The following is a 25,561-nucleotide window of genomic DNA, read 5'->3' on the forward strand; positions in this document are numbered from 1 at the left end:
TAGTAACTTTTTGCAAATATTGAGGTTATCATAAATGTTGAGATTATTGGTCTCAATATGCAAAAGGTCATAAAATACATTCTTCCGTTTTGAAAGAAGATCCAATAACCAATTTCATGTTCATTTCAGTCTTTTTGTCAATTTAAAAAAAAAAATACAAAGACGTAATCTTAAAATTGTCAGGGTTTATTGTAAACCTTCTTCCGACGGTCCTGTTTGAGATGTCTTGCATTCACAATTCCTTTGAACAGTATCACAGAAATGAGTGGGTGTAAAATAGGTATTTTATTTTTTAATTACCCACTTGCTTCCGTTCCTCTCCTCTTTGCAGTCCAGCACGCCTCTGTACATGCAGATCACTTTTCAGGAATGGATCCAGATTTATACACATATACTTTAAGAACTTGATTGACCATTATCTAACTTTCAGGTATATTCTGCACCCTCTTTTGGAGTCTTTTTATACAATAAATTGCACAAGTTAAAATCAGCTCATGCAACAGAAGTGTGTAGCCCTGAGGAACAAAGAACCAGCAGTCACAGGCCTACAAATCTGTCTTTCAGTAAAGAAACAAACAAATAAATTTAGAAGGCAGGCTCAACTTTTTTTCTTTTTTAAATTATGGTAAATCTCTCATTCATTCCAACAAGAGCATGGTCAGGGCTTATGACAGAAGCTTAATTCTTTATTATAGATTTAATCTCCGTGAGGCTGGACAGCAAATAAGTGTTGAGAATAGCACCAGTATAAACCCTATGCAGTACAAGATTTCAGTGAAACTTCAGTGTTAAATACATATCACACTGGCTTCTTAGCAAGAGAAAACTTTGCTATGTAATTTTATAGGTGAAGGAAAATCAAATAGCTGTAATTCATACACTGAAATCCGTTACGCTGAAAATCAGTAATAAACTGAAAGCAGTTTTTATTTTCCCCCAAAAGGTACAATTGCTAATTAAAGGCTAACAAATATCTATCACATTTACTGGTTATTTTATAATTTTTCCGTACCTCTACAAGGCCCTGCAAGATCCTAACAAAGATGACACACCCATAGTGCACCCTGGCTGCAGATGGTATTAACATGTTGAGGGAGGATGTCAGCAGTATAGCAGCACCAAATACTCTGCAAAGGTGGAAAAAAAAAAGGAAAGGAAGTAACTTAAGTGTTGTTCCAATTGACCTATTCCACATATGCTCACATATCAATATAGATGTGTTTAAACATATGTTCTCTATGTAGGCAATATACTAACTGCTGGACTGGATTAGTGTCTACTTCCATCTAGTGTAATAACCTGTCTGATAAGACCCACACCAAACATGGACATAGACATCTCTTTAGCATAATTTCCTGAGGAAACACATCTTACGCAGTCATAGGTATAGATCTTAGTCTCCCTATATATCCCCACTCTTTCCTTTAGTTAATTTTCATATCTATTTCAACCAAATCTGATTGAATTTGCCACCCTCTAGAGAAATTATGTCTCCAAATTGTTTGCTAAAACAGGTGGCCAAGTAAAAGAGAGATTCTCATTAGTGCTTTAATTGTAAGAAAGTGGCTCCGTGCATTCACTACTTACAAAGCAGAAGAGAATCCACTTTTATAAATGCCAAAGCAGCAGGAAGAATTTCAGACAGAGCTGGGATTTTCTTAGACACAAGAGTTAATCAATCTGGAAACACATATCGATAGAAAACAGTTCATTCTTTCTGCTGGTTTTTCAGGGGCTACTCATTGAATATTGCTGATTTTGACTCCAACAGCATCCTAGGAATGACTTCAAATAAGGCACGTTACAAGGTCCAAATAAATGGGTGATGACTCATTTTCAGAATTCCACTGCTTTGACTGAATTTGAATTTGATTCAATTAAGATCTGCCCCTGGTAGGAGAAATCCTTTTCTCCAGCATTATTATATCATTTTTTCATGTTCATTCATTCCTTTATTGTGGAAATAATCATTTTTTCCCCCATTTTCCCTTCAGTGGAACTATGCAAAGGGATGAAACCAGTAGCAATGGCTGGCCACTTTCTTTATACAAAACTATGTAATGCTAAGATAAATCCTGGAGATGTCTTAACATATGACATCACGGTATCTGATGTGGAACTGATTTGACAGAAACCTTTAACCTCAGCATGTGTTCTTCAGAAATTGGTACAGTGCCATAAGTTAGTGAGAAACAGACCTTGGGCTAAAGAAGCAGGAAGCAGTGCTAAGTTTCAAGACAAAAATTCTTCCCAGAGACGTCTATGTTTCACGTTCTCTATTTAGAATTACAGCCTGACACGAATCTTTAAATAGCAAAATGAGCATACGCCACTTCTACGTGAGAAATATTAAAGGGCAGCAGAAAAAAAGCTTCTTGGCACGGTAAGGAAGCTTTGTTAAATAGCTCTAAATCTGGTCTCCTCATTGTGTTCCCTGTGATCCCCATCTCATGTTAAACAACATCTAGCTGGCTGTGCAGCACATTTCTGGCTTTGTTTGGCAGCGTGTTCAATACATTTATTGGGACTGACTGGTGCACATGTTTGTGTTACACTGTGTGAACTATTTTGGCCTGCATTTCTTTATGTGTAAGCTCCTACTCCAAAAGTACGTGCAGTTCATTTCCTTACAATTTAATACCCCCATATGTTCACATAAACCACAATGGTGTCTTGGTTTTCATTTGCTTTTTTTTCATTTATTAATGAGAAGAGTTTGGGACTCATAGGAGCTTTGCTTGTGATTTTTACAAATTCTTTTAAAAAGTTTGATGTTCCTGCTAGCAATTTTTGAAGAGCAATAGACTGTAACTATTCTCAAGATTCATCAAGAAAATCCTTATTTGCTTGTAAGCAGGAAGAAAGGACTGTTTGGTTTGTAGCCTTTCCTGTTTCTTTTCTGAATAGTTATTTAGCTAAATGCCTAATGCAGCAATCCCATTTTACATTTGTGATTGTGCATAGACTTGCTGCAGCAAATTCTTAGCTAGTGTGAATCAGTGCAACTCTTTCTAAATCACTATTTCTGTTAAAATCACGCTAAGATAGAATAATAAAAAATGCCATCTCTTTATAAAGGATGAGATTTACAAAATTGTTACAGTAGGTAACTGTTTCTTCAAGGAAATCTACTCTAGTTTTTCAATTCTGTATCTGAAATCAGCTTCCGTTTGCCACAACTGAAATCTATTTCCCAGAATTGCCTTTGTTGTTCTCATGTTCACTAAAGAGAAGCTGTTTTCTTGAGTCTGTTCCTTCTAGAAGAGAAAGGAAAATGTAACTTAAGGAATGATCGGAGATATGCATCTTCTCAGTGAAAATCTTGCCTGTATTTAGACATACAAGTACAAGTGAATATTTAGTTACATCGGGAAGCAGATGATGAAATACTTCCACAATGTCACTTGTAAGTCAATTCTCTCTCAGAACTATGCTTTATAGGAACAGCCTTCTCAAAAATAGATCAATTTTTCCCCCCAAAATCTATGGATTTAAGGGTAGAATAAATTAGAGTTAAATTATGATTCTTGTAAGAAATGGCGTTATCCTTTTTCTTGAATGCATATGAAAAGCGGCACCATGAATTTAGTGCATGGCTATTTTAGTGAGTCGGTTTCCTTTATAACTCTTAGTCAAGAGCAAATACATCTTCCTACATTTGCTTTGCATCTCTCAATGCACATCCATAAATATAATCAGTAGTTCTCCTTCATACTCTTTTGTCTTGTTACATTTATGTCACCTCCATAAATACTAAATTCTTCTTCCTAATGGAGTATTGTGATATAGTTCTGCTTTTTGTACAAACTTACAGTTTTATTGTTTTAAATATCTCAGCTATCTACATTTATTATGATTTAGGTCAAATAAGAATGATTTTGAGCTACAGTAAATTAAATATATTTGAATGCTTCTCATATTTTAATATATTTAATTGGGAAATGGAACATTTTGATTGTTCCTAAGGCATTTCTAAGGCATTTTACTGACCCATGCATCAAACCCCCAAATTACATCATTCTTTTTTCGTGCCTACATTTTTGTTATGTTTATTAAGCTAGTGATTTTATGATCTGTTATGTTTCATTTCTGCTTCTCAAACAATTCTCATTTGCTCAATTTTGCTACAATGTTAACTCCAACAATGCGTTAGAAACCATGTTTTTCTTTAAGATCCTTATGTTTCCATGGCAAATTGACAGTATGTGGGTTCCATAGTTGTATTTGCTGCAACTGAAGACGGATTCTGTTCATTCTCAGACAGACATGGTTCCCTGTTTAAAGTGAGACTTTCAACCTGTTTAGGAGTGTTCATTCCTATCCCACACCCCACTGCATTTTTTATACATGTATCTGTTTGTCCTCTTGATATTCTGATATCATCCTGAACAGATAGGTGTGACCCTTATGGGATACACAGTCGTAAAGCTGCCATGCTGTGTCATGCATTTCTTCAATCATGCTTTCCACAGAGGCATGGGCTTGTGGAGAAGGTTTTATACCTCCAGCCCAAACACCACTAGAGTTCACATCTCTTACAGAGTGAACCAGGCCTTACTGCATAGTGTCCCTTGGGAGGAGCTCAGCCTAGGAAATCCATGTAGCTGTGCTGTTGAATTTTCATTCAGAGGTGTCCCTGAACATACATTTCATGCTGGGCACACTTCGAACCCCACAAAACATATTTTAATGCCGTGGCACAAATGAAGAGCTTTAGCAGATTGAAGGTAAACTCTGGGAAAACTACGGTATGCCACAGAGACAGAGCAGGAGAGGCCAATGACACCGCCATCATTCTTGGCCCTGGCATTAGGAGGAAATTAAAATGCCCTGACATGCCTTCAGCAGCCCCTAGACTTGGGGGAAAATTCCTTTCTGACCCAAAAGCACCAACTGTGTAACTATATAGAGAAGAAAATAACCATATACAGAAGAAGACAAATGAATAAATACACTAGAAGTATGTCAAGGAGAGGAAAAAAGGTAAATCCTGGTCCTCATAATGACCAGAAGAAGCCCTGAAACAAAGAATTATGCTTTGCTTATCTATTTCTATTTCTAGACCTGGTAGACTCAGTCCCAAAAGACAGAATCTAACATTGATCCTCAGTGTTTTACTGACATTGGCATTATACGAAGGTCATGAGCTGTGACTTAGTCCTCCTGTAATACAAGTAGTAATAATAGCAAAATCATATTTGACTAAGAGACGTTTGGGATGGGAGCAGAGGAAGGAAATGACTCTGACAATTCAGGAAAAATGCTTAGAATGGAATGAGTTTGCAGGGGCAATTAATCTTTTTGGGTTTCAAGCCAATTGGCTCATTTTTCTCTTTGGGGACAAACTAAAGAGAAAGAAATGTATTTATTTTCATCTCTGGATTTCTAATCTCTGCATCTGTGCAGCCCCACTATTCTCATCTACCTTTTCTAGGCAATTCATATTACATGAGTATTCTGCATGGAAGTGCATTATAGATATTGTTACTTGGCTGGAAGAAGTGCCAGCTCAAAAAGTGAGCTGAGAACAGTGGGAGCACAGATGCATGCCAAATACTGAATGCCAGATGGGTGACATATGGGTTACACATACGATATCAGAAAGTAAGGGGTCCTGGTTGGAAGCATCCTTTTACCCCAATGACTGGGAGGGAAAATTGCTACAATGACTCCGTAAAGCTAAAACCCCTTTCCTATGTGTATGGGAAGGAGTCAGTTCCTCAGCTGAGTCCTATGTACTTCTATTTATGTCATTTTTTAATATAATTGACAAATTCCACAATTATCTATGCCTCTGTTCTCTGAATAAGTGGTTCAACTTTGTGAAAACAAAACTGTTATGGAAACCAAATAATATGTCTGTTCTAAAGCATATGAAATACCTTAACTAAAGCTTATCCTGTAAAAAAAATAAAAATCAAGGAGTAACTCTGTTCAAAACACCATTTTTTATATACATTTAAAAGACAAAATACTGTAGGTTTAAGGTGCTTAAGTATATGCTGTATCAATGAATTATGAATGCCATTTCACTAAAATCCAGAATAATTAAAGAATAGTAGGTGTTGGTAACTGACAACTACAAAACAAGATTGCAGATATTTTAATGGATTTACATTGAGAACTGGGAAGGCATAGAAGGTTTCACATCACTCTTCATGATAACCTAAAGAAGTTTTCAATGGCTTCAATAGAAAATTCATTCAGGACTGTAACTGAAGAGCTTTCACCTCTGAAAAGCCACTGATCATAATTTCATGGAAGACCTATCTACAGAATAGGGAAGTTTGATTATTTTGTTAGTTTTCTAGGGAATCATGGCAGAGGGTGAAAACATTTCGCACCGCTACAATAAATTAAATCAAAATATTATAAGGTGGTTTATTCTGACTGTGAACAGGAACCTATGGAAAATGTAGCCCATGTTCTTTTCTGGGACATACAACCTCTGTACTTGACAATTTTATAGTAATACTGACCATATTATAGAGGACCTTATTTTCATTGGGTAAAGTATCTGTATTGAACTAATACTTTATTTGTAAACAGTGATAAAACATTTTTCCTAGTCTTAGATGAGAGTCCTCTGTTAGGTAAGAGTGGAAACTAAAGAGGAGTGAAAACGTGAGTTTTCCTTGCAAAGTTTTCCCAACCTAGTTTAAAGATGAGATGAAAATTCTGTCATTAAAAAAAAAGAAATTTATTTGGATTCAAGTTGGTGAGCTGGTTATTGCCATTTCTTACAGAAAATACATAAAATGTGTTGAACAAAGATTTATTTTATCAAACATATATAAAAAATAAATGGGGTCTTGACTATCCTTTGGTGTTCTTTCTTGAACAGTGCTTGTTTGGGAAAGTCCCAGAGCAGCAGCAGCTCTGAGCAGCTGAACATGTATTGCCCAAAGTGACTTTTTAGACTATTTTGTCAGCTCAAGATTTCTAAGATTTATTATCTTTGAGTCTACCTACTATCATTCATCTTTGACAGACCTCCTCCTGCAAAAGGCCAACAACACAGAACTAATTATGTTGTATTTTAATACAGCCCAAAGAACTTCTTGTCTGAGAGGAACTGCAAGGCTGAATGCTGGATTAAATGCTTTATTTTTTGAGTAAAACATAATGTCTAGGGAGAAACAGCACAGGAGCTAGCTGGCATGCCTGTAGGCATGCAGCAGTTTTTCAGAATCCTTCCTTCTGCAAATGTTGCTAGCAATGACCATTTATGATCATCCTTTTAAACTTATTTTTTCCTTTGAGTTGTGCAGTGACTGAATACATAGAAATTTCAGGGGTTTAGCTGCCAGTTAACACTTCCCTTCTTACAAAGTGTATCTCTACCCATATCAGGTGTGATGAGGGCCTTCTAAGGCTTTGATACAGAGCATGAAAATTTTGACAACCTGAATTTGCTGTGATTTGATCTGCCAGCTTTGAAGATAAGTAAATCCCAAAATATTCACAAGTCTTTTAACCACATGGACCGTACAAGGACTGGATCGATCACCAGAGTGAAATGCCATGCAGAGACTAAGTCCATGTGTATCAGTAACACAAAGTCCCTTTCACCTTCTGTCTTCTCCAAGCCCCCCTAATGCCACCGACTCATACAGGTCAAACCAAAACCCTAAACAGTTTCCAGGCTTCACCTTCTATTGCCTGTTCACAGACCTATTTTTGATATGTCAATGTGTATTTTATGAAGAACTTGGGCACTTCTGGATGACAGCATCATTGCAATCGATGCTGAGTGTAAAAGACTCCTGGGTCATTAAATTCTGATCGTTGCTCTTACCAGCAAGTGCATTACATCATCCTTTCATAAGCAGATCAGGTTCCATCTCAGAAGTAATTAGCATTTGCCCTACTTATTTTTGGAGGCCTTTCCAGCTTGTCACTTCCTACATCCAGTAGATATCTTGTACCCATGCTGTTTTATTTTAGCAGTTTTAATCTCTGCAGTTTACCCCAATAGCAATCCTATCTTCTTTCTTTTGCATTGTTAAGCAAGCCAGGCCCGCTTCACCTCGTCTTCTTTATTCTTCATTCATCTGATTGCCCTACCAACCCTTTCTCTGTCCTGTTTGAATTCAGCTGGGGAATCTCTAAAACCTGCGGGTTTGTTTTACAACTCATTATATCCATATATATCTAGATAAAACTCTGACTCATTTCTTCTAGCTCATTAGCTTTAGGATGGCTTGCTCTTTAAATATGTCATGTTTCAAACCAAGACTATCTCATTCAAATTACCTTACCAAGTTCTAGGGCTTAGACTGTGATTCAACTGTCTCTGTTGATTTAGAGATATATAATACAGTTATCAAAGAAAACACCTGTGTTTTTATCTTTCAAATGTTTTGAGGAGCTGGTTGGGAGGATAACTGCTATGCGTTGGACTCCAAAGCTACATCTGTACTGCTTTGTGGAGTGTTTTCTGACATATGGGCCACGTGTTACAGCTGATTGTACCTGGATTGCTCAGAGCAAATGCAGATTCCTTCAGAGCAAAGTGACTGTGACATTAGTGTTTTTATGCAACCAACCTAAGCAGCATTTTGTTGCATGAAATCCAGTGTACATATTGTATTGGGGTGAACTATCAAAGCAGGTAGAGGTGATTAAGGATACCTGTTGGATAGAGTGCCTGGAGCTTACTATGTCAGAAGCACACAATGGGGGGGGGGGGGGTTCAGAGAGGATTAGTCTTTTCCCCTCTGAAAGGGACTCTGGTTATGAGTTATCATACATGCAGTAGGGATTCATGGAGGCTCGGGACCTGGGAGAGAACTGGGAGCAAAGTTATTTGACAGTATTGACGTATCTGGATGATATAATCCCAATAAATAATAAGTTTCTTTATCAGCTTGGTCTGAAAGCACCTGGTGTAATTTTATGTAAACTGTGTAGCAAATTTTCTACAGATACCGATTTCAAAGGATTTGGATCAGTGGGGGATAGAATGCAAAAATAAGTCCAAATTTCAGACATAATCCTACTCCTGTTAGTTATATCTGAACAAGCAGGGCCAAATTCTGAAATTTTTATATTTAGTCCTGAAATAACTCATCAAAAGTAAATGTAGTTCTTTGCATTTAGTATCTTGAGGATCACTGCCATTCTATATCCAAATAGTTCTGAAAGTCCACAATTGTCAACTAAGAGTTATACAGGTGCTTCTCAGTAACAGAGAAAATAATATTGTAGCCTATGATGTTCTTGCCTGAGAGGTGCTTGGAAGCTAAAAATTTAATGTCATTAATGATGGTTTACTTGCTTCCGATGTAAATACAAACAGTGCTCTTACTGACTTCTGAAAAGATTATTTTTCCTCAGTAATACAGTGTGACAATTTTTTGCATTTTTTCAGCTGTTCCCCTGTACATCAATGGTTACCTCCTTGACTGCAAACTGTGAGTAGCCACTCATCTGGAATATTTACATTACCTATACTGATGTTTATTAAGTATGTACCTATCATGTCACTTGTTCATCTCCTTTGCAACCTAAATATTCCTGATAATATTTGTCTTACTCTATGTGCCTTTTCAGTCTGTAATCATGCTGATTACCCTTCTTGGGACAACTTCTATTTAAGTTTATGTATTTGAAATGGACTAAGTGAAAAAGAAGCCAGTATGGGGAGACACTGTTTAGGTATTCTGCAACATATAACATCATTCTGACTTTTCTCTGGTATAAGCTAATTTCCTGATGACTCTGTTGACCCCTCTACTGTAGACATATTCCTGTGAAATGCTCACCCTGACAGTTTATGGCTTCATAAATGATAGACAGAATGTAGCAGGGTTTTTGTGAATCGGGCCTCTAATTTGCATAAAATGGCATAGGGCTAACAAAGCTGGGATTATGCCATGAATATTAGAGTGGTTGATGAACTCAGCTGCCCAGCAAAACAGATAGAATAAGCTACCTTTGACATTAGAGAGCAACACTTATTCCCAAGTGCCAGTCTTAGGTTGAACGTGCTTCATGAAAGAATCGCTTAAAACCGATCCACTTTAATAATAGTCTGTGGCCAGAAGCCGTAGTATAGCAGCTTTATCTGGCTTTTTAAAACATGATAAAACAGGTTATTTTCATTCGTATGTGTACAAGGGAGGAGGGGGATGTGTGTCTGTGTGCCCTTCATACTAAATCCTATTATAAGCCCTTCATGAAGCATTAATATGTAAAAGCCGACCTCCCGCCATCTAATCTAGTATAATAAGGGCTTGGATACATTATTAATTTTTGTCACACATCTGAGGCCCCCTTTTATCAACCAAAACCCCCATCCAAATCCCTTGTTGCATCATTAAATTGTGAAAACAGCTTCATCATTCATGACAGAAAAATGGAGGGACCCTGAGCCATATGGCAGAGGGAACAGCAGTACCAGCCACCCATAGACGTTTCCCCAGTCCCCTTCTTGCAGTGACTGGTGCTTAAAAGACCCTGCAATGCAGTAAGGTGACAAAATCATCTTGGGTTTTTCATGCAATATTGGCTTCTTTGCCTGGAAACAGATGAACCCAACACCAGTGCCTGGGATCGGAGCCCAGTTTAATCTAGAGGATTTTGAACTGAATGTGAAAGGTTGGCAACTACAACTTTGGGGGTTCTTTCTTACAGTGCAAGGCCAGCTTATATCTTCAGAAGTTCAGAAGTTGGCTCTTGTCTAACCTTTCACAAATGCCCTGGTCATGCTGTGAATTATACATTGTTTGCAAATCAGAAAAACACACAATATGTCTACCTGCTAAAGGGAAGTGAAGAATTTCTCTTTTTAAAACAGAAAAATGTAAAGATGTAAAGTTCTAGGAAATCTTTGTACTTGTCTTTCTAAACCAATACTTTACATTTTTTATGCGTGTTGTCATTAAGGCTGAGTTAGTGAGAAATATTCTGATTTCACTGACACACTAATGACACAGTTTCAGTGAAAATCTTTGGGACTCTGAGATGAGATGCACTGACAGTTGTCTGAAATATCATTCAGTTTATTCATGCAAATAATCCTATCGGATTACTTGCTGGGAAGAAGGATTTAGCCCTTAATAACAAGATGAATGGCACTTTAAAAACAAAGATGAATTTGAAGTGAAAGGTTTGATTTATATATTTTCATTCACGTTAGAATGTGACAATGATGAAGAGTTCAACATAGATGAGAGATAATTACATTGTAGAGAAATTTAGTATAGTTATGTAGCGGCGATTCTTAATGTGAATAGTGCCAGGATTTGCAGTTTAACAAATGATAAGAAATATGTGTCATTATCATAGAATTATGATAGAATTATAAGGTGACTTTAATTTTTTTTTAAATTGTCATTCTATTCTGCCCTTTGTATCTCTTTGTGTAAGAAAGTTCTAATAACTGAGTATACACAAAAGACCTAAAATGGTCACTCAGGTCTGTTTTACCAAAAAAACGTATGTGATTATTGCAGATCTATTTTTGAAACAGTACTTGGCATGTACAGTCAAAACCTGCATTTTTATTTTTAATGTATAACTGCAAACTTGGGAATCAATTCCCTATCCTGTGTAATCTAACAATGACCCATTAATTTCACAGAATCTTTCCTGATTTACAGTAAGTATTTAAACTGTTCACTTAGGAAATCAGTGAGGAAATACTGCCACAGCATTTTGATAATGCCTTTGATAGGGCAAGGTGTTTATTATGGATTTCCAGCATGGTTTTTAAAGAATTTTTAAAGAGTGTTTCAGAAGTTAAAATATAACAATATTTAAATTATCCTGGGATGAGGTGCTAAAAACCAGTACAGTTTCACACCTTTCCATATATGTGTGACAGCACAGCAGGTAGTTTATTCACAGACAGCTGCAGCTTTGCAGTAGCATGAATGTGGGATAAGAAATATTAATTTAAATAAAATTATTATATTTCTAGATTAAAAACAAAACAAGTGCTTAATTTTAAGGCCATCTAGCCTAACATTCCCTATGGCATTAACCATTATGTTTCACTTGATTATACCTTACATTTTGCTTAATTATCCCTGCACTGAAAACATTTTCTAATAACTGAAATATAACTTCCAATATAGGAATTTAACACCCAAAGAAGAAGAATTTCACATATAATTTCTCTGGTTGGGCCAGTGGTGGCTAGTCATGATTGTTAATATTTATGCTTTTTTCATTTATATGGCTGTCATTTACTGATTCTTGTTATATCTGTCCATGGGACTAAAGCACACATTTATACCCAGCAATTTTTTCTAGTGGAGTTGTATGCATACTTTGTAATCAGATTGCCTCCAAGTATTCTTTTTTATATACTGATAACCTGAATACATAGTTCTTGCTATTTCTTTCATTATGTGACATTATCTACAATCCTATCATCTTTTAAGTAATTAAAGATCTCTAAATCAATCTCTAATTTTTCAACACTCATATTAATATTCATGTACCCAAACCCAAATTACCCGCAACAATCCAAGGTCAGTGTCATTGACCTAAATACACCCACTGCAATAAATCCAGAAAAATAAATATCCCAGGATTACATCGAATTCCTTATTAGAGCATCACGTTGGAAGCTCCTGATGGGTTTCTAGTGCAGCGTGGCTTAAGATCCCACTCAGCATGACTGCTTCCCAGGGTGGTTTCCCACTCCCTGCTGTTACTTTGCATTTAAGTGTCATATATATTGAACAGAATTCAGTCTACCAAATGGTGTTTAGTATATCATCTGATTGTCTGGTCCTTTTTGTATGCACAAGTTTATCAGCATTTATACATATTCCCGAAATGGCTGATGAAATGTGAAGATCACAGTAGATCTTATTTAAAGACTATTCAGTGGTATCATAATGGTATCTAAATCTTTGAAAGGTTCATAAACACTAGCCAGTTAATCATCAGTCTCCCAGTGTGATAAATACCACTAGTCTGGTTACAGGCATTCACTTGGTTGTGCAAAACACAAAAAGAAGGGGTTTCATCACACTATGTGATGACCCAGGCAAATACCCCAAGTAGCCTGGGGGTCCCTATACAGTATACAGGCAGGGATACGCATGTTCTGGGAATGATGCAATACCCCTGAGGTTTGAAGTGCTTGTTAACTCACTTGCTTAGTTAAACAGTATAAATCTTCCTGGAGGAGCTCAAAGTCAGGAAAAACTCCACCAGTTTCCAGTTTGCTATTTTCAAAGCATCAGAACAGCAAAATCTGTCTATAATATAGTTGTTAAGATACTACAAAAGAATGTAGTCATTAAATGAAATTTCTGAATTTCGCACCAGAATATTGTATTCATTGCATTGTGTCAGAACATTTAAACATCTTGGCCATTGGTATTTAAATGCATTCCATTTAAATCAAATTTTGAATGATAAGAATTGAAGAATCACCAAACCACAAATTTGTTTTTCTTTCCTTTAATAAGATTTCAGTCACTGAGAATGATGATTGTTTTTTTTTTAATTGGTAAAGATTAGGTGAATTCTGATTAGCCCTAGCAGAAGTTCTTCACATGGACTAAGTAGAAATTAAGACTAGGTGGGGTTGGAGGACTGTCAGCATTTCATACCCTTTCTGTTCACATCACATTGTAATCATATAATGACAACCCCTCTGGTGGGAGCCTCTGTAATGCTGATATTAAAACCTGTAGTTTAAAAGCATTCAAATGAGATTTATGTGCTTTTAAATGGCATTAACTACCATTATGAGTAATAGCTCAGCTGATTAAATGGTATGGATACATGGTATTAGGGCATCACACTTGAATTTCCATGTTTTCTTGTATTTTTCAAGGAAAAATACTTTTAAACAATGCAAAAGCAACTCAGTTCCTTCATCCTGAAAACCCTGCTCACACTAGTCAAAATCCACTGTGATTTAATGAAAAACATAGCACTGAATCCCCAACAATCTCAAAAAAAAAAAAAGTCTCACTCTTTGTTCACTTTTTGGGGAGAAAGCTTTGCTATTACTAATCAGAAAGGGTGTAACCAAGAAACATTTATATTATTTTGGATTTGTCTCCGGAATCTGCTTGTCTATTCTTGCCCCTACAGTCTCAAAAGCTCTGAATCATAGTCGATTTTCTCTTGATAAAGATAGTTACGTAAACATCTCTGCGGGGACCATGAGTTCTACTCCCAGTGTACTGCAGCCTGGGGAGAAGGGCGCTTTTTTTAGTGTAAGGCTGTACCTATGTTCAAATAGGAGAAGTAACCTAGATTACTTGCAAACCTGGATGTCCATGTGACAAGACGCCTTCTCTAAACTACTAGAGCCTGCTCCATACTCTCTGCTACCATCGTGTCGTGCTTAATCAACGGCAAGGTTAATTGTTCATTGTTCATTGAGAACTTAACCCTGAGAAAAGGTATAGCTGTAATAAACCCTACCCATGGGACTCCGCATTGTGCTTCCTTTGTTCCCCCAGTCTGCTGTGGTCGGTTGCGTAGTGCTTTCATACCAGGATCTTCCAGAGGCAGATCCTCCTCTGGGAGAAGAGGTCTCTAGCCTCTTGGCAAAAGGGAATCCTCTTCTATTTTCACACACTACTCAAGGGATGCAAGTTTAAAGCTTCACTGATTGCAAATGAGGGGGCACCTGAGGCCAAATCAGTGTCTTTTGAAAAATTATGTTGTCTTGCAATATGCTGAAGGTTCTCTTTTCCTATGGAAGTCAACAGAGGTTGCAAGTGTTTGGGAGCACTGACCTTTGTAACATACTAGCCCAACTTCTATTGCCCACCAGAGAGGTAAGTGCTCAGGAGACATGTTGTTTCTGAATGTTCTCTGGAATTTTCAAACACAGGTTTTTTGACCTCGTTGGTACTATAGCAGCATAAATACACCTCTTTTAAGTAAAGCATTTTTCTTATTGTTGGGCTGAAAATACTCTATAACAGAACATTCTCAGTGAAGCAATATGACATAAATTGAGACCCAAGCTATCAAGTGCAAATTCCTGAGAAACTCCATTTACTACTTGTAAATCTCTAAATCGCTAAATCTGATCTGTCAGAAGTAATGGGGAGCTATGCACGATAAGAGCAGTGGGTCAAGGCAGAACAGAATAACCATGCAGCAGCAGCCTTGAGTTCTACAATTAGCAAAGGATCTCAGTAAAATGCTACCCATTGACAGACTTAGTTGAAGAAAATATGTTAGAGAGTTCAGAGCTCAAGTTTGCTAATTCTTGATTGGCAGTAAGCATTTTAAAACAGGGTCAGAATCAAAATAAAAGGTTTCAGCCCAGCTTGAAATTAACGCATTGTGTCTATAAAGGTTTTCTTGATACCACAGGAAGGTCATTTCTTTCATGTGTTATACCTTAGAAAAACTTTCGAATTATGTCAACCCAATCTCTGTAATTGGTTGCTAGACTGAATCTTAATGTCAAGCAAATTCAGTGTCATACACTCAGCAACTCCCCGTCAATAACAAATTAAACTCGCAAAGCACACCTTAACCCTCCTCCCGGTTTCCTTCCTTGACACTCTTAGCAGTTGGGAGTCAGTTTTTCATTTGTGCTATCTTTTCCATGTAATCATTATCTCCTTCCCTTCCAGGGAATGAATCTCTTGAAAATGTCCCTTTTTCTTGAGCTCAAGACTGAGTTTCTCACAGATTGTCTTGAATCTGGTGATGCTGTTCTAGAGTCTATTAATTTTTTACACAGAGCACATCTGAACTTCATTTTTCTGTATGAATTCAGACTTGCTCTGAATGCAAAGGAAACCATTGACGCCACAAAGATATTCAGTGAGGCTTCTAAAAAAAGAAAAACAAGTTACTTGGCTGTCATCCACCAGTGTGAAGGGACCAGTTGTGGCTGTAGCACGAGACATGTAAATCAGCAGAGACTTTTATAGTAGCTCATATTCTATTGGTGCTGCAGGCCTCTAGACCTGTGTACTCACTTGTCTGACTTTTTCTCATGCAGTTTCTTGGTAAGGGTATGGACATCAAGGCTTGCACCCTATTTTGGGTGCCGCTTTTCCCTACAGTCATCCTGTTCATTTCAAGTTGAATGTGTAGATGTCAGAATCTCTTTGTAGCATTCAGGAACTAACTTGTATTTTCACCTCCTCAATACCCTGTTATTCCAACCACTACATCTAGCCACTCAGCACTCTATTCTCTGCAATTTTATCTACAAACTAAATATAAATCACAGCCACTATCCACAGTTTACTATTTGCAATTGCTGGCATATAAGTCGTAGCTAGTTCCTTAATTAAACCTGTGATTTACATACTCATTTGCCTTGTGTTGGAGTTGTCTCAGAGGCTTCCACAATAGTAATAACTAACCACTAATCTGTGAAAATTGCTGAGTTAAAATATACCCAGGTTAATAACTGGAACTAGTCCTCATTTACTGTTGTAAATGTTTGTGAAGAGGAGGAAAATTTGATTCACATATGCCAGGTTGTGTGTTTCTAACACTGAGTTTTCCTGGGAATGTCCCTGCCATTGTCTTGCAAATCTTTGTAGTTGCACCACTTTAAATCTGGATTGATTCAAATGACTTTACTGATGTTGCTTGAGTGAATGAATACAGATTTTTGATTCTCTGAGTCAAATTCTGCAGTCTTTACTCAAGCAAAACTCCAATTAATCCTGAGGAGTTACAGACTGTGTAAAGATGCAAAAATGCTCGAAGGAGGAAGAAAAGAAGAACCCTTTAACTGGCTGTTAATTGTTATTTGAAATGGCCTTTTACATTTCTGAACCATTATCAGAAAGATGGCACTTGCAAACTGACAGGCAATGGATACCCCTGTTTAATGAATGTTGTATTTTGTCTTATTTGCTTTAAAAAGAGGTTTCTTAGGGTTATCTCAGTTACAAAGCATCTCTCCATTAGTAAATACTCATTATTTTTAATGTAGGTCTCTATCTAGAAGGTATTTACCTTGGAGAGAGCATTTTTGCCGTAGCTCCCCTCTCCCCCCCCCCCCTCTTTCTCAAACAAACACAAGTAAGCTTGCTCGCCAGGCAAAGCGTCTCTGCCTATCCAAGCCTACCTTTGATGTTGCACACTCCTGAGAAGAGTTAAAGGTATATATTGCTGATTTTAGTACCCATTTGCACTTAGTTTGTTAGTGTTTTGAAGAGTGGCACTAGGACCTTCGCTACTGCTGCAAACGATGAGCCTATGGCATTAAGCATGGACGTGAAAGCCTCATGTGTCTTGAATACTCAGTGGATCTAATTAACAGGTAGAATCGCACCCTGGGTGCTTGAAAAATTGCCAGACACCATAGAAACGAGTCCTTAAGTCCCCGCACCATCTGCACTTTCTTTTCATTGTGGAAGTCTCATTGAAACATGTTTGTCGACCATTCTAAATTCATTTCTCCGTTAATGGAAAATTCCTGCTGATGGTTTTCTTTTTCATTAAAACAAAACCCATAAAATTCTTTCGTTCAATCATGGAAAAAAAAATCTCTCAAGCTTTGCTGAAATAATGAATCTTTGAATTCGCCTCTGAATACAGGTTGTCTGAATATCATTGCCACAACCTCCGTAAATGACTTTTTAAAGGAAAAAGAAACCAAGAGGAGATGTCCCCCGCAAAACCAGCAGGTAGTCTGAAGATAGCTGATCAATGCCTCATCGCATCCGCCTTTCCACCCTTCATGCAAGCGTCCCTTCCGTTTTTTTTTTTTTTAACGCGACTGCCTTTGAACCGGGGACCGGTTGCCTGCGGGGATGCAGGGGAGCTCCCGGGGGGGGCTGAGCCACTGACCGCCCCCCGCCCTCCCCTCGTACGGGAGCCTGGGGCTATTCAGACCGTCGTTACCTGTTAGCTGCCAGCCGGGAGGAGATATACCCGCCGGGGATTTGGGTGATTATGTATCCCCAGAAAAAAGAGCCGTGGATCATGCCAACTGTTTCAGGATCCCAATTAAACTTCGCTTTCTTCCAATGCAAGGGCCCGGGAGAGAAGGAGAAAAAAAGAAAAGGAAGGCTGTAATCGTGCCAAATCAAAGCATTCACCCGCAGTAACTTCGTACCGGGCAGTCGCGGGAGGGTTTCTAAGGCCGGCGGTGGCACTTGGCGGCCGGGGCACAGGGACAAGGACGCGGGGTGCCCAGAGCTGCTCCCTCTGCCTTAACCCACCACAGCCAATACCCCAGCCGCCCGTCAGGGAAATAAACAGCAAACCAAACTCGATAATAGCAATAAAACCAGCACCCTTCGTGGGACACCAGAGGGGCAGGGTGGCTGGGGGGTGAGCAGAGCCCCGTGTGGCCGGGGGGCCGGGCCGGGGCAGCGCAGAGCCGAGCCGGGGGGAGCCGCGGAGACCTCTCGCCCTACCTCTCGCCCTGTGCAAGGAGTAAACTGTACAAGGAGTAAGTTGGCTTGTCTCCGGACTTGTAGATTTGACACTCGTCTTGAGCATTCACCTCTTTCTCACTACGCTGTAACTCGCTTTCAAAAGGGTTCGTATCATTTAACGCCTTTTAGCAACGTAAATTCTTTCACCCGGGTGTTTTCAGAAATTCCTGCACAATATCCTCGTCTCCCTTACAGCGCGGCGCAGCCGCTGGCAGTGGCTTATTCGACGCCCTCCTTCCCCCATCCCCTACATTTATTTTACGAGCTATCTGCGTTTTTCAAAAGAGAAAAAAAAAAACCACCACAACCTGTCCGCAAATTAATACCGCAAAATGGGGCTGGGAACCGAAAAGGAAAAATAGGAATAAACGGTAGGAATTGTTTTCCCTTCAAGACGGGGGTTTCCGTCCTACAAACGGCGGCGGGGGGGGGGGGGGGGGCGGGCGGGGCGAGGGGGAGCATCGCGGGCTGAAGCGGGGGGAAATTCCGCGAAACCATCAGAGCCCCTCTCGCCTGCGCTAAGGTGCTTGATCTGGGAGTTGTACTGGGAGGACATGGGATTTACGAGGGAAGGGTTCCCACCTCTTTAATAATTTTTCCTCCTCGGTGTATGGTGCTGTTATTGACCATATCCACGATGGCCACTCCCAAGTTACATCGGATCCCGAAGGAAATGCAGAATCCCAGTCCGCTCATGATGGCAATGATGTACCTCCGGGGCAGCCCGAAGCAGGTACAGTCGCACAACGGGGCTTTCTTCTCGGGCATTTCCATGGGCTTCCCATCTTCCGTCAGCTCGATGGTGTCCCCGGGCTTCTGCCTCTTCTCTAGGACTCTGCCCGACACAAGAAGGGAAAGTCAAGCCCTGGCCGCCTGAACGCACAGCCACTTCGGGGAGCTGAAGGCTTAAATTCACCGCTCCCCCCGCCCCTTTGGCTTGGTTTGGATTGATTTGAGGATTTATTCCTCGTTTTCCAGTCACCTTCAACTGTTCTTAGGCAGTGACCTGTGGGAGTCAGGATTAGTCATCCCCAACTCCCCCCGCCACCCCGCCGCAGGAGTCCAGGGAGGAGCTCTAGCTGAGAATTGCTCATCTATCATTAAAGACTTCTGCTTAAATATGTAGGACGCATTAAGAAGACATCATCTGTAACCACTGCAGAGGCGCCATGTTGGGTAGCCCAAGAGGCATAGTATGGAAACCGAAACAGTCTTTTGGAGAAGGTTTTATTCCCTCTTTGCTCTATTAGGAACACCAAGGGGGATCATCTTGGTGTGCATTTCGCTTCAGGTCTGGGAACACAAGAAATATTAACAGAAAGGGGGGGGGGCGGTATTGCTACTTATTTTAGATTTGCAAAATGGCTGTCACATGCAGTGGAAGAAAACATGACCGTCTTTAGAGAACTGGCATCTCCGGAGAAGTCTTTCCAAAAGATCGCATCTGCTCAGCTACACGTTGTGAGGGCGTGATTGCTTAGCAGGTTTAACCTTCCCAGATCAGTTTTAAGCTCGATCTCATTGCCCCCACTCCCTTGTTTTTGCATGAGAATCCTATCTCCTACAAAACAATGTGCAGGAATCTGAAGGGGAATGGTTATTTGCAGCTATTTCGAATCAACAGAAAAATACCGAAAAAAACCCTGCCATCTACGAAAGGTGACTTATTTCTTCTTTGGTGGAAAAGCTTTAAAAATGCCGTGTCGGTAGTAAGAAAGATCGGGTTTATCTAGCAAGTGTCCCATGCTGAATCTCTTAATCTTCTTTTGTAGTCACTGAGATATTTAAAAGACAGAAAAAATAACCGCTTCCATGCTAGCTCCGTCAGCTTGAGGAGCGAATATGTGACCATTTCCCGACACTCTGGACTCTCCTACCGCTGCCCTCACCCCGGTCTAGGAGTGTTTTCTCACGTCAGAAATTCTCCTCCTGGAGCATCTCTTTGAGGTTAACTCATCCGGCTAATGGGGCAGCAACAATTAGCAGAAAAAGGCTCAAAAGGCTCTCCGTGTTCTGGAGAAAATACAGGGATTTTCTCCAATAGTTACTCACTTGAAATTCTCCCACGTTTTTCTTTGCTGGGATAATTATTTTCATGCTTAAAGACCGCAGCATTAAGAAATGTCTTAAAGTTGTGAATAGAATAAAACACCGTGGTTTTAAGTTCAAAATTCGTTCGTGCGAATAAAAGATGGTGTAGAAATGTTTTCTCCCTGAATGGGCTTCTTGTCTTCGGGAAGACACTAGAAATCAATGCGTAAGGGACAGGAAAACTATTTTAATTCTAAGAATCGGCAACAAACTACTTCAGCCCCGTGCGTTGAAAAAGATTAGTAAATCGCGCATTTGTTAATCAAGGGGGGAGTTCAAACGGAGTTTTGCTGGAAAATACAAACACCGTTTCTCCATTATTCACTGTGTGACTATATAAAAAGCAGTAGACATGATCGTTTTATTTATATCTTGTAGAGCCTTTTAGCGCGAAAAATAGGTTGATTTCCTTAATTATATTTTAAGGAGTTATTTTGGATTATCAATTTTTCTTTTTCTTTTTCTGACCATTGAAAATGACTTAAATATGACCAAAAACTGTAGGGTTTTCACTGCGTTGTTGGTGGCTTTGGTTTTGCTTTTGGCTTTTCAAAATTGTACCCTTCCTACTAAAATGGAAATCTTAATTTTGTCTTTATCACTTCACTGATACGTCCTCTTTCCTGAAAATGGCAGCAGAAGTTGTGACTCATGCTGTGGAACAGCCTTGTGCCTGTGCCCAACACTGCCGCATAGGTATGGAAAAAAGACTTTTACGTGACCTACCCTAGGCAGATAAATCCGCAGTTACCTTTAATATGTGATTCGGAAAAAAAAAAAAAAACAAACCACCAAAAAACCAAAAAACCAAACCAAACCAAACCACCAACAAAAAACCACTTCGGGTAATTTCTAGCAGAGGGGACAATCGAAAATACATTGGAATTTCACAGACTATTCTCAAACGTCCCGGAGGTCACTAAAGTCCCCAGATTGGATGGAGCACAGTGTGTCAACTTCAGTGCATACACTTTTTAGGTATGCGAGAATTTGGGCTAGTTTATCTGTGTGTACAGGGCTCGAAGATGGTAGAAATGTTCTGTACGCACAGAAACATACTGTTGTGGAGTGATGCTTTTGAGTTTAGCAATTGCAGTTGTGTATTACTTATAAGACGAGTGGATGCTTCTCAAGGCAGACGGATAAATAATTAAACACATCCCTCTATATGTTTCAGCTTCAGGAGAAAAAAAAAATCGTTCGGATATCAATTATTTATACATCTCCATGTTTATCTTCCTCTGACGACAAATTACACAAGGGACAAGACTAATCGAAACCAGGAAAGATTATTATTATTATTTTTTAATGATTGGTAAGGGCAGCGGGAAAGATCCTGTGACTGCATTGCAAAATTAACACAGAACAAAAATACAGAGAGCTGCTCTCTCCTGATTATGATTTCAAGATGGGATCCTGTTTTCGTGGGAGAAAGATGGGGTAATCTTTTGCTACATATTTACTGACACCATCTATGAATCAGATAGAGAAGTTACGAGGGTGCCATATTGAGAAGCTTCTGCACTAGTTTCCAGGCTCCAGATTATATCAGCGGTATCTCAACAGCTCCCAGCCCCTCCACCACAAACCTCCCCAAAGCATTCGACCTCCTTCAGCAGCTGGCGGTTAAGAAAAGCTTCCAATTATTTCTTGGAAGTAGAGTCCTCTAAGAGATCTCAGTCTTACCTGTAGAGTTGACCAAGCGATTTTCCAGCAAAATTCTTCAGTCCCTCCTTGCCAGGGGTCAAAATCCTTTGTTTTACCGACTCCATTCCTGCAGGGGTGCTCGCTGGACTCTGCTCTGCTCTGGATAGGGCACTGCTACGAGCAACGATGGTTCATATTGGTTTAATCGCTTAACTTTCCCCCCCCATTAAATGGCTATCAGTGCACCTCCGGGTAAAGGGAGAGCGAGAGGAAGCGTGCGCGCGTGTGTGTGTGCGTGAGAGAGAGGGAGAGACGGCGTGCGGAGCCGGGGGGGGAGAGGGCGAGGGCGAGGGAGCGCGCCTGTGTGCGGCAGCGAGCGGGGAGTCTGAGAGCGCTGCAGGCAGCCCCCCGGCTTTCCCGGCAGCGCGGAGTTGCCAGGCTCGGTCAGAAAGTCTTCTCGGCCTCGCAGGGTTCAGTGGCGGCGGGTGGGGGCAGTGCCATGCCCGGCTGGGAGGGGAAGGAGATCCCTTTGCGGGAGCGTTTCAAAGCGGTCTCGGTTTGGCGCTGGCGGTGTCCCCGGCTGTAGGGCTGGAGGGGGAGGGGTGCGATTCGCCGCCGTAGGCAGACAGCGGCGAAGCACCCCGCGCCCCGGAGCCGCCGGCTGAATCCCTCTGACGGCGAGGAGCCCTGGCGCGTCCGCGCTGCCCCCGCTCGCCCACCCGCGCAGCGCTGCTCCCAGCGCGGCCGCGCAGGTCGCGCCCCGAGGCGGCGGCGGCGGCGGCGGAGGCGGAGGCGAGCGGCACCCTCAGGGCGCCTCGCCCGCTTCAGCACCGCGGACAGCGCCTCGCCCCTTCAGCACCGCGGACAGCGCCGGCACCCCCCTACCCCTTCCTTCAGCACCGCGGACAGCGCCGCGCCCACTCCGCGCCGCGGGGGCGGACCGCGCTCCGCAGCCCACGGGGAGCCGCGCCCCCGCCTCCCACCCGCGCCCGCGGGGCCTCCTGCGGACCCAGCGTCGCCCCCCGCTTCGGGGCCGGCCGGAGACCGCCCCGCGGGGTTTGCCGCACGTCGGGGCGAGGGTTGCTCATCCGATCGTGCCGTTCGGGTGGAGAAGGGACACGGCCTTCGCGCAGTCAGTCGCGCTTCTGGGGAAGCAGGGCATTGACTGCAAATAATGGTGGTCTGGCTATAAGTAGGTAACATCTATTCTAAAGGTATATTTATCTCTATGTCCGTATTGACCCAAACGGCTTTTTTTTACAGCATATTAGGCATCCATTAGTGGCTGCTTTCTCTTAAGCATTTAATATTTTCCATCTCTTTTGCGTCCTCTGCTTTCATGCCTCTGAGGAGGCCAGCATAATATTTAGACTTGGTTTGTGATATTCACGGCCCTGGAATGAGCTGGGCACATTCTGAACGGGAACATTTTTCTTTCCAGAATCTAGTAGTAATTTTCCAACTTTATTCACTTTGAAGCAGATTGAAGATGCAAAACAGCATTTCTTTCTAAAAGTCACAACCATTATATTTCTCTTAGGCTTCATGTTAATCCTAAAGTTTCTGTAGATTTGTTAATTAAAAAAAAAATAACGTAGAGCTTGTGCTCTAAACAAAGCTGCCTAAAATTATTAAGCTCCTTCGCTTGCTTAGTTGGTGACAAAATGTAAACAGCCTATTTAAAAGTAAGATTCCCTGATGAAAACGTGTGTTCTAGCTGCAATATCCTGAAAGCAACTGCTCTTTGGATTTATACACATTTTTTTTTCTGATGTTGCCCTCTGGTGGAGGGTTAATGAAGTTTTACAGCGGCAAAGCACGTTTATACGAGAAAGACCAATTATTCTAATTTTGAAATTCCCACAATGACTAATCCGTGTCGAATTTCAGTATCTCCTTTCAAAGTTGTAAAAGAACTACAAAGTACTAGAGTAGAAAATAAATTAAAACGATATGTAATTGAAACGCCACTAATTAGCATCACAACACAGGGCTGATTTCTAAATCATGGTAGGTACCAAGTGTGGTTTTCAGCATAGGTTTCAGTACAGCATTTTCACTACCATTACGCTGCCGAAAGGATTTTTCCCAGTACATGCAAAGCTGCACAGTTATATAAGCAAGTCTTCCCAGTGTTTCATGGCTCCAGTGTGCCATTGCAGATGCTCAAAGGAAACCTGTATTAATAGATTTTTTTCTAAGGGGCAGCAGGAATAGGAAATAGTTTAGCAGGGATGAAATGGGATTGGATTCCGTAATGCAAGCCTTTCAGAAAAGTACTGAGCACTTTTCTGAGCTGGAATTTGACACTGTAATGTCTGCAGGGCCGGGGTGCTTTGTTTATTTGCACACTCCATACAAGGAGCTCTGGCCCTTTTTTTAGAAGGCTCAGCACTGGCATGTTTTTGATGCTATGGCTACTAAAGTGAAATAATAGCATTTAATAAGTAAATGATGACTGATTTGGAGAAGGTAAATAATTTATCATATCACATGAAAATGAATTTAAAGGCCAGATGAGACATTCCTGGGTGTAGACTACTTACTAGAGGAGAATTAGCTAGTCCTTAATTGGATAAATATGCAAAAGAGCAAACAACCCTGATATAGTAAAATGCTATAGTGACTAGGCTGCTGCTGTAGCCATCTGAAGCAGAAATTTTATGTCTATCACATGTTATATTTGGATATCACTGAGTCACATCCTGATCAAGCTCAGCTGTTTTGGTTTCACATGAGGCACTGATAAGAGCAATAGGAAGCTAATGTCATTAGTGTTATAAAATATGTACAGACTTGTCAGCTTTTTTAACATTATACGTTAGTTATTTAACCTTGGTAGAATAAGCCATTTCTAGAAGAAACAACACATAGCATTAATATATGTTATCAAAATTGTTATCAATAATTGTGTCTATAATGAACACCCGACACAGACAGATTCCCCTCACAAAAGGCCTAATTCAAACTCCAGTGAGATCACTGAGTTCTTTCCATTGGTGTCAGTGGCAGGTGAAATAGGACGTTACGCAGAAAATTCTAGTCCAGACATCACTACTAAATGTTCACGTGTTGACCAGAAGGAAAGAGATTCAGTCAGAAGTCACCCAGTAAAAAATGCAGTTCTGAAAAAGCTCTAAGAATATCTGTGGGACGGCATGGTATGATGCAGGATGCTGCAGATGCCTGCAGTTTTTCACATAGAGCAGAAAGCTTATTGTTTAATCCTGAAATCTTGTAATTAAATACAATTTTCTTTGCCTGATAAGTTTTTCTTTTTCTTTTCCTTGTGTGAAGGCTAAAGGATTGAGTCTTTACCTGCCCTTTGGTTTCTATAAATAGTTCCTTTTTACAAGTTTACAAGATTGAGCTATTTCAACAAGTTAATTGAAAGAGATGAACAATTACAGATGTGGTTCTTAGCTCGGTTTTTCTTATTGCTATATATCTGATCTCAACATTTGCTACAA

General features: G+C 40.3%; 1 protein-coding gene across 1 annotated transcript in view; it reads right to left on the reverse strand.

Annotated features, from left to right (window-relative positions):
• Nucleotides 1-22,778, reverse strand: part of SLC17A6 (solute carrier family 17 member 6) — a 34,237-nt gene extending 11,459 nt beyond the window's left edge. Inside the window, exons 1-4 of the mRNA XM_052811449.1 lie at nt 22,131-22,778; nt 18,936-19,188; nt 17,815-17,933; nt 1,013-1,127 (exon numbers count right to left, since the gene is read on the reverse strand). Of these exons, the coding sequence (XP_052667409.1) occupies nt 1,013-1,127; nt 17,815-17,933; nt 18,936-19,188; nt 22,131-22,216 (573 nt within the window). The 5' untranslated portion in view covers nt 22,217-22,778. The remainder of the gene's footprint in view (nt 1-1,012; nt 1,128-17,814; nt 17,934-18,935; nt 19,189-22,130) is intronic.
• Between the last annotated feature and the right edge of the window lie 2,783 nt (nt 22,779-25,561).

This window comes from Harpia harpyja, chromosome 16 (assembly GCF_026419915.1).
Source record: "Harpia harpyja isolate bHarHar1 chromosome 16, bHarHar1 primary haplotype, whole genome shotgun sequence".
Lineage (NCBI taxonomy): Eukaryota > Metazoa > Chordata > Aves > Accipitriformes > Accipitridae > Harpia > Harpia harpyja.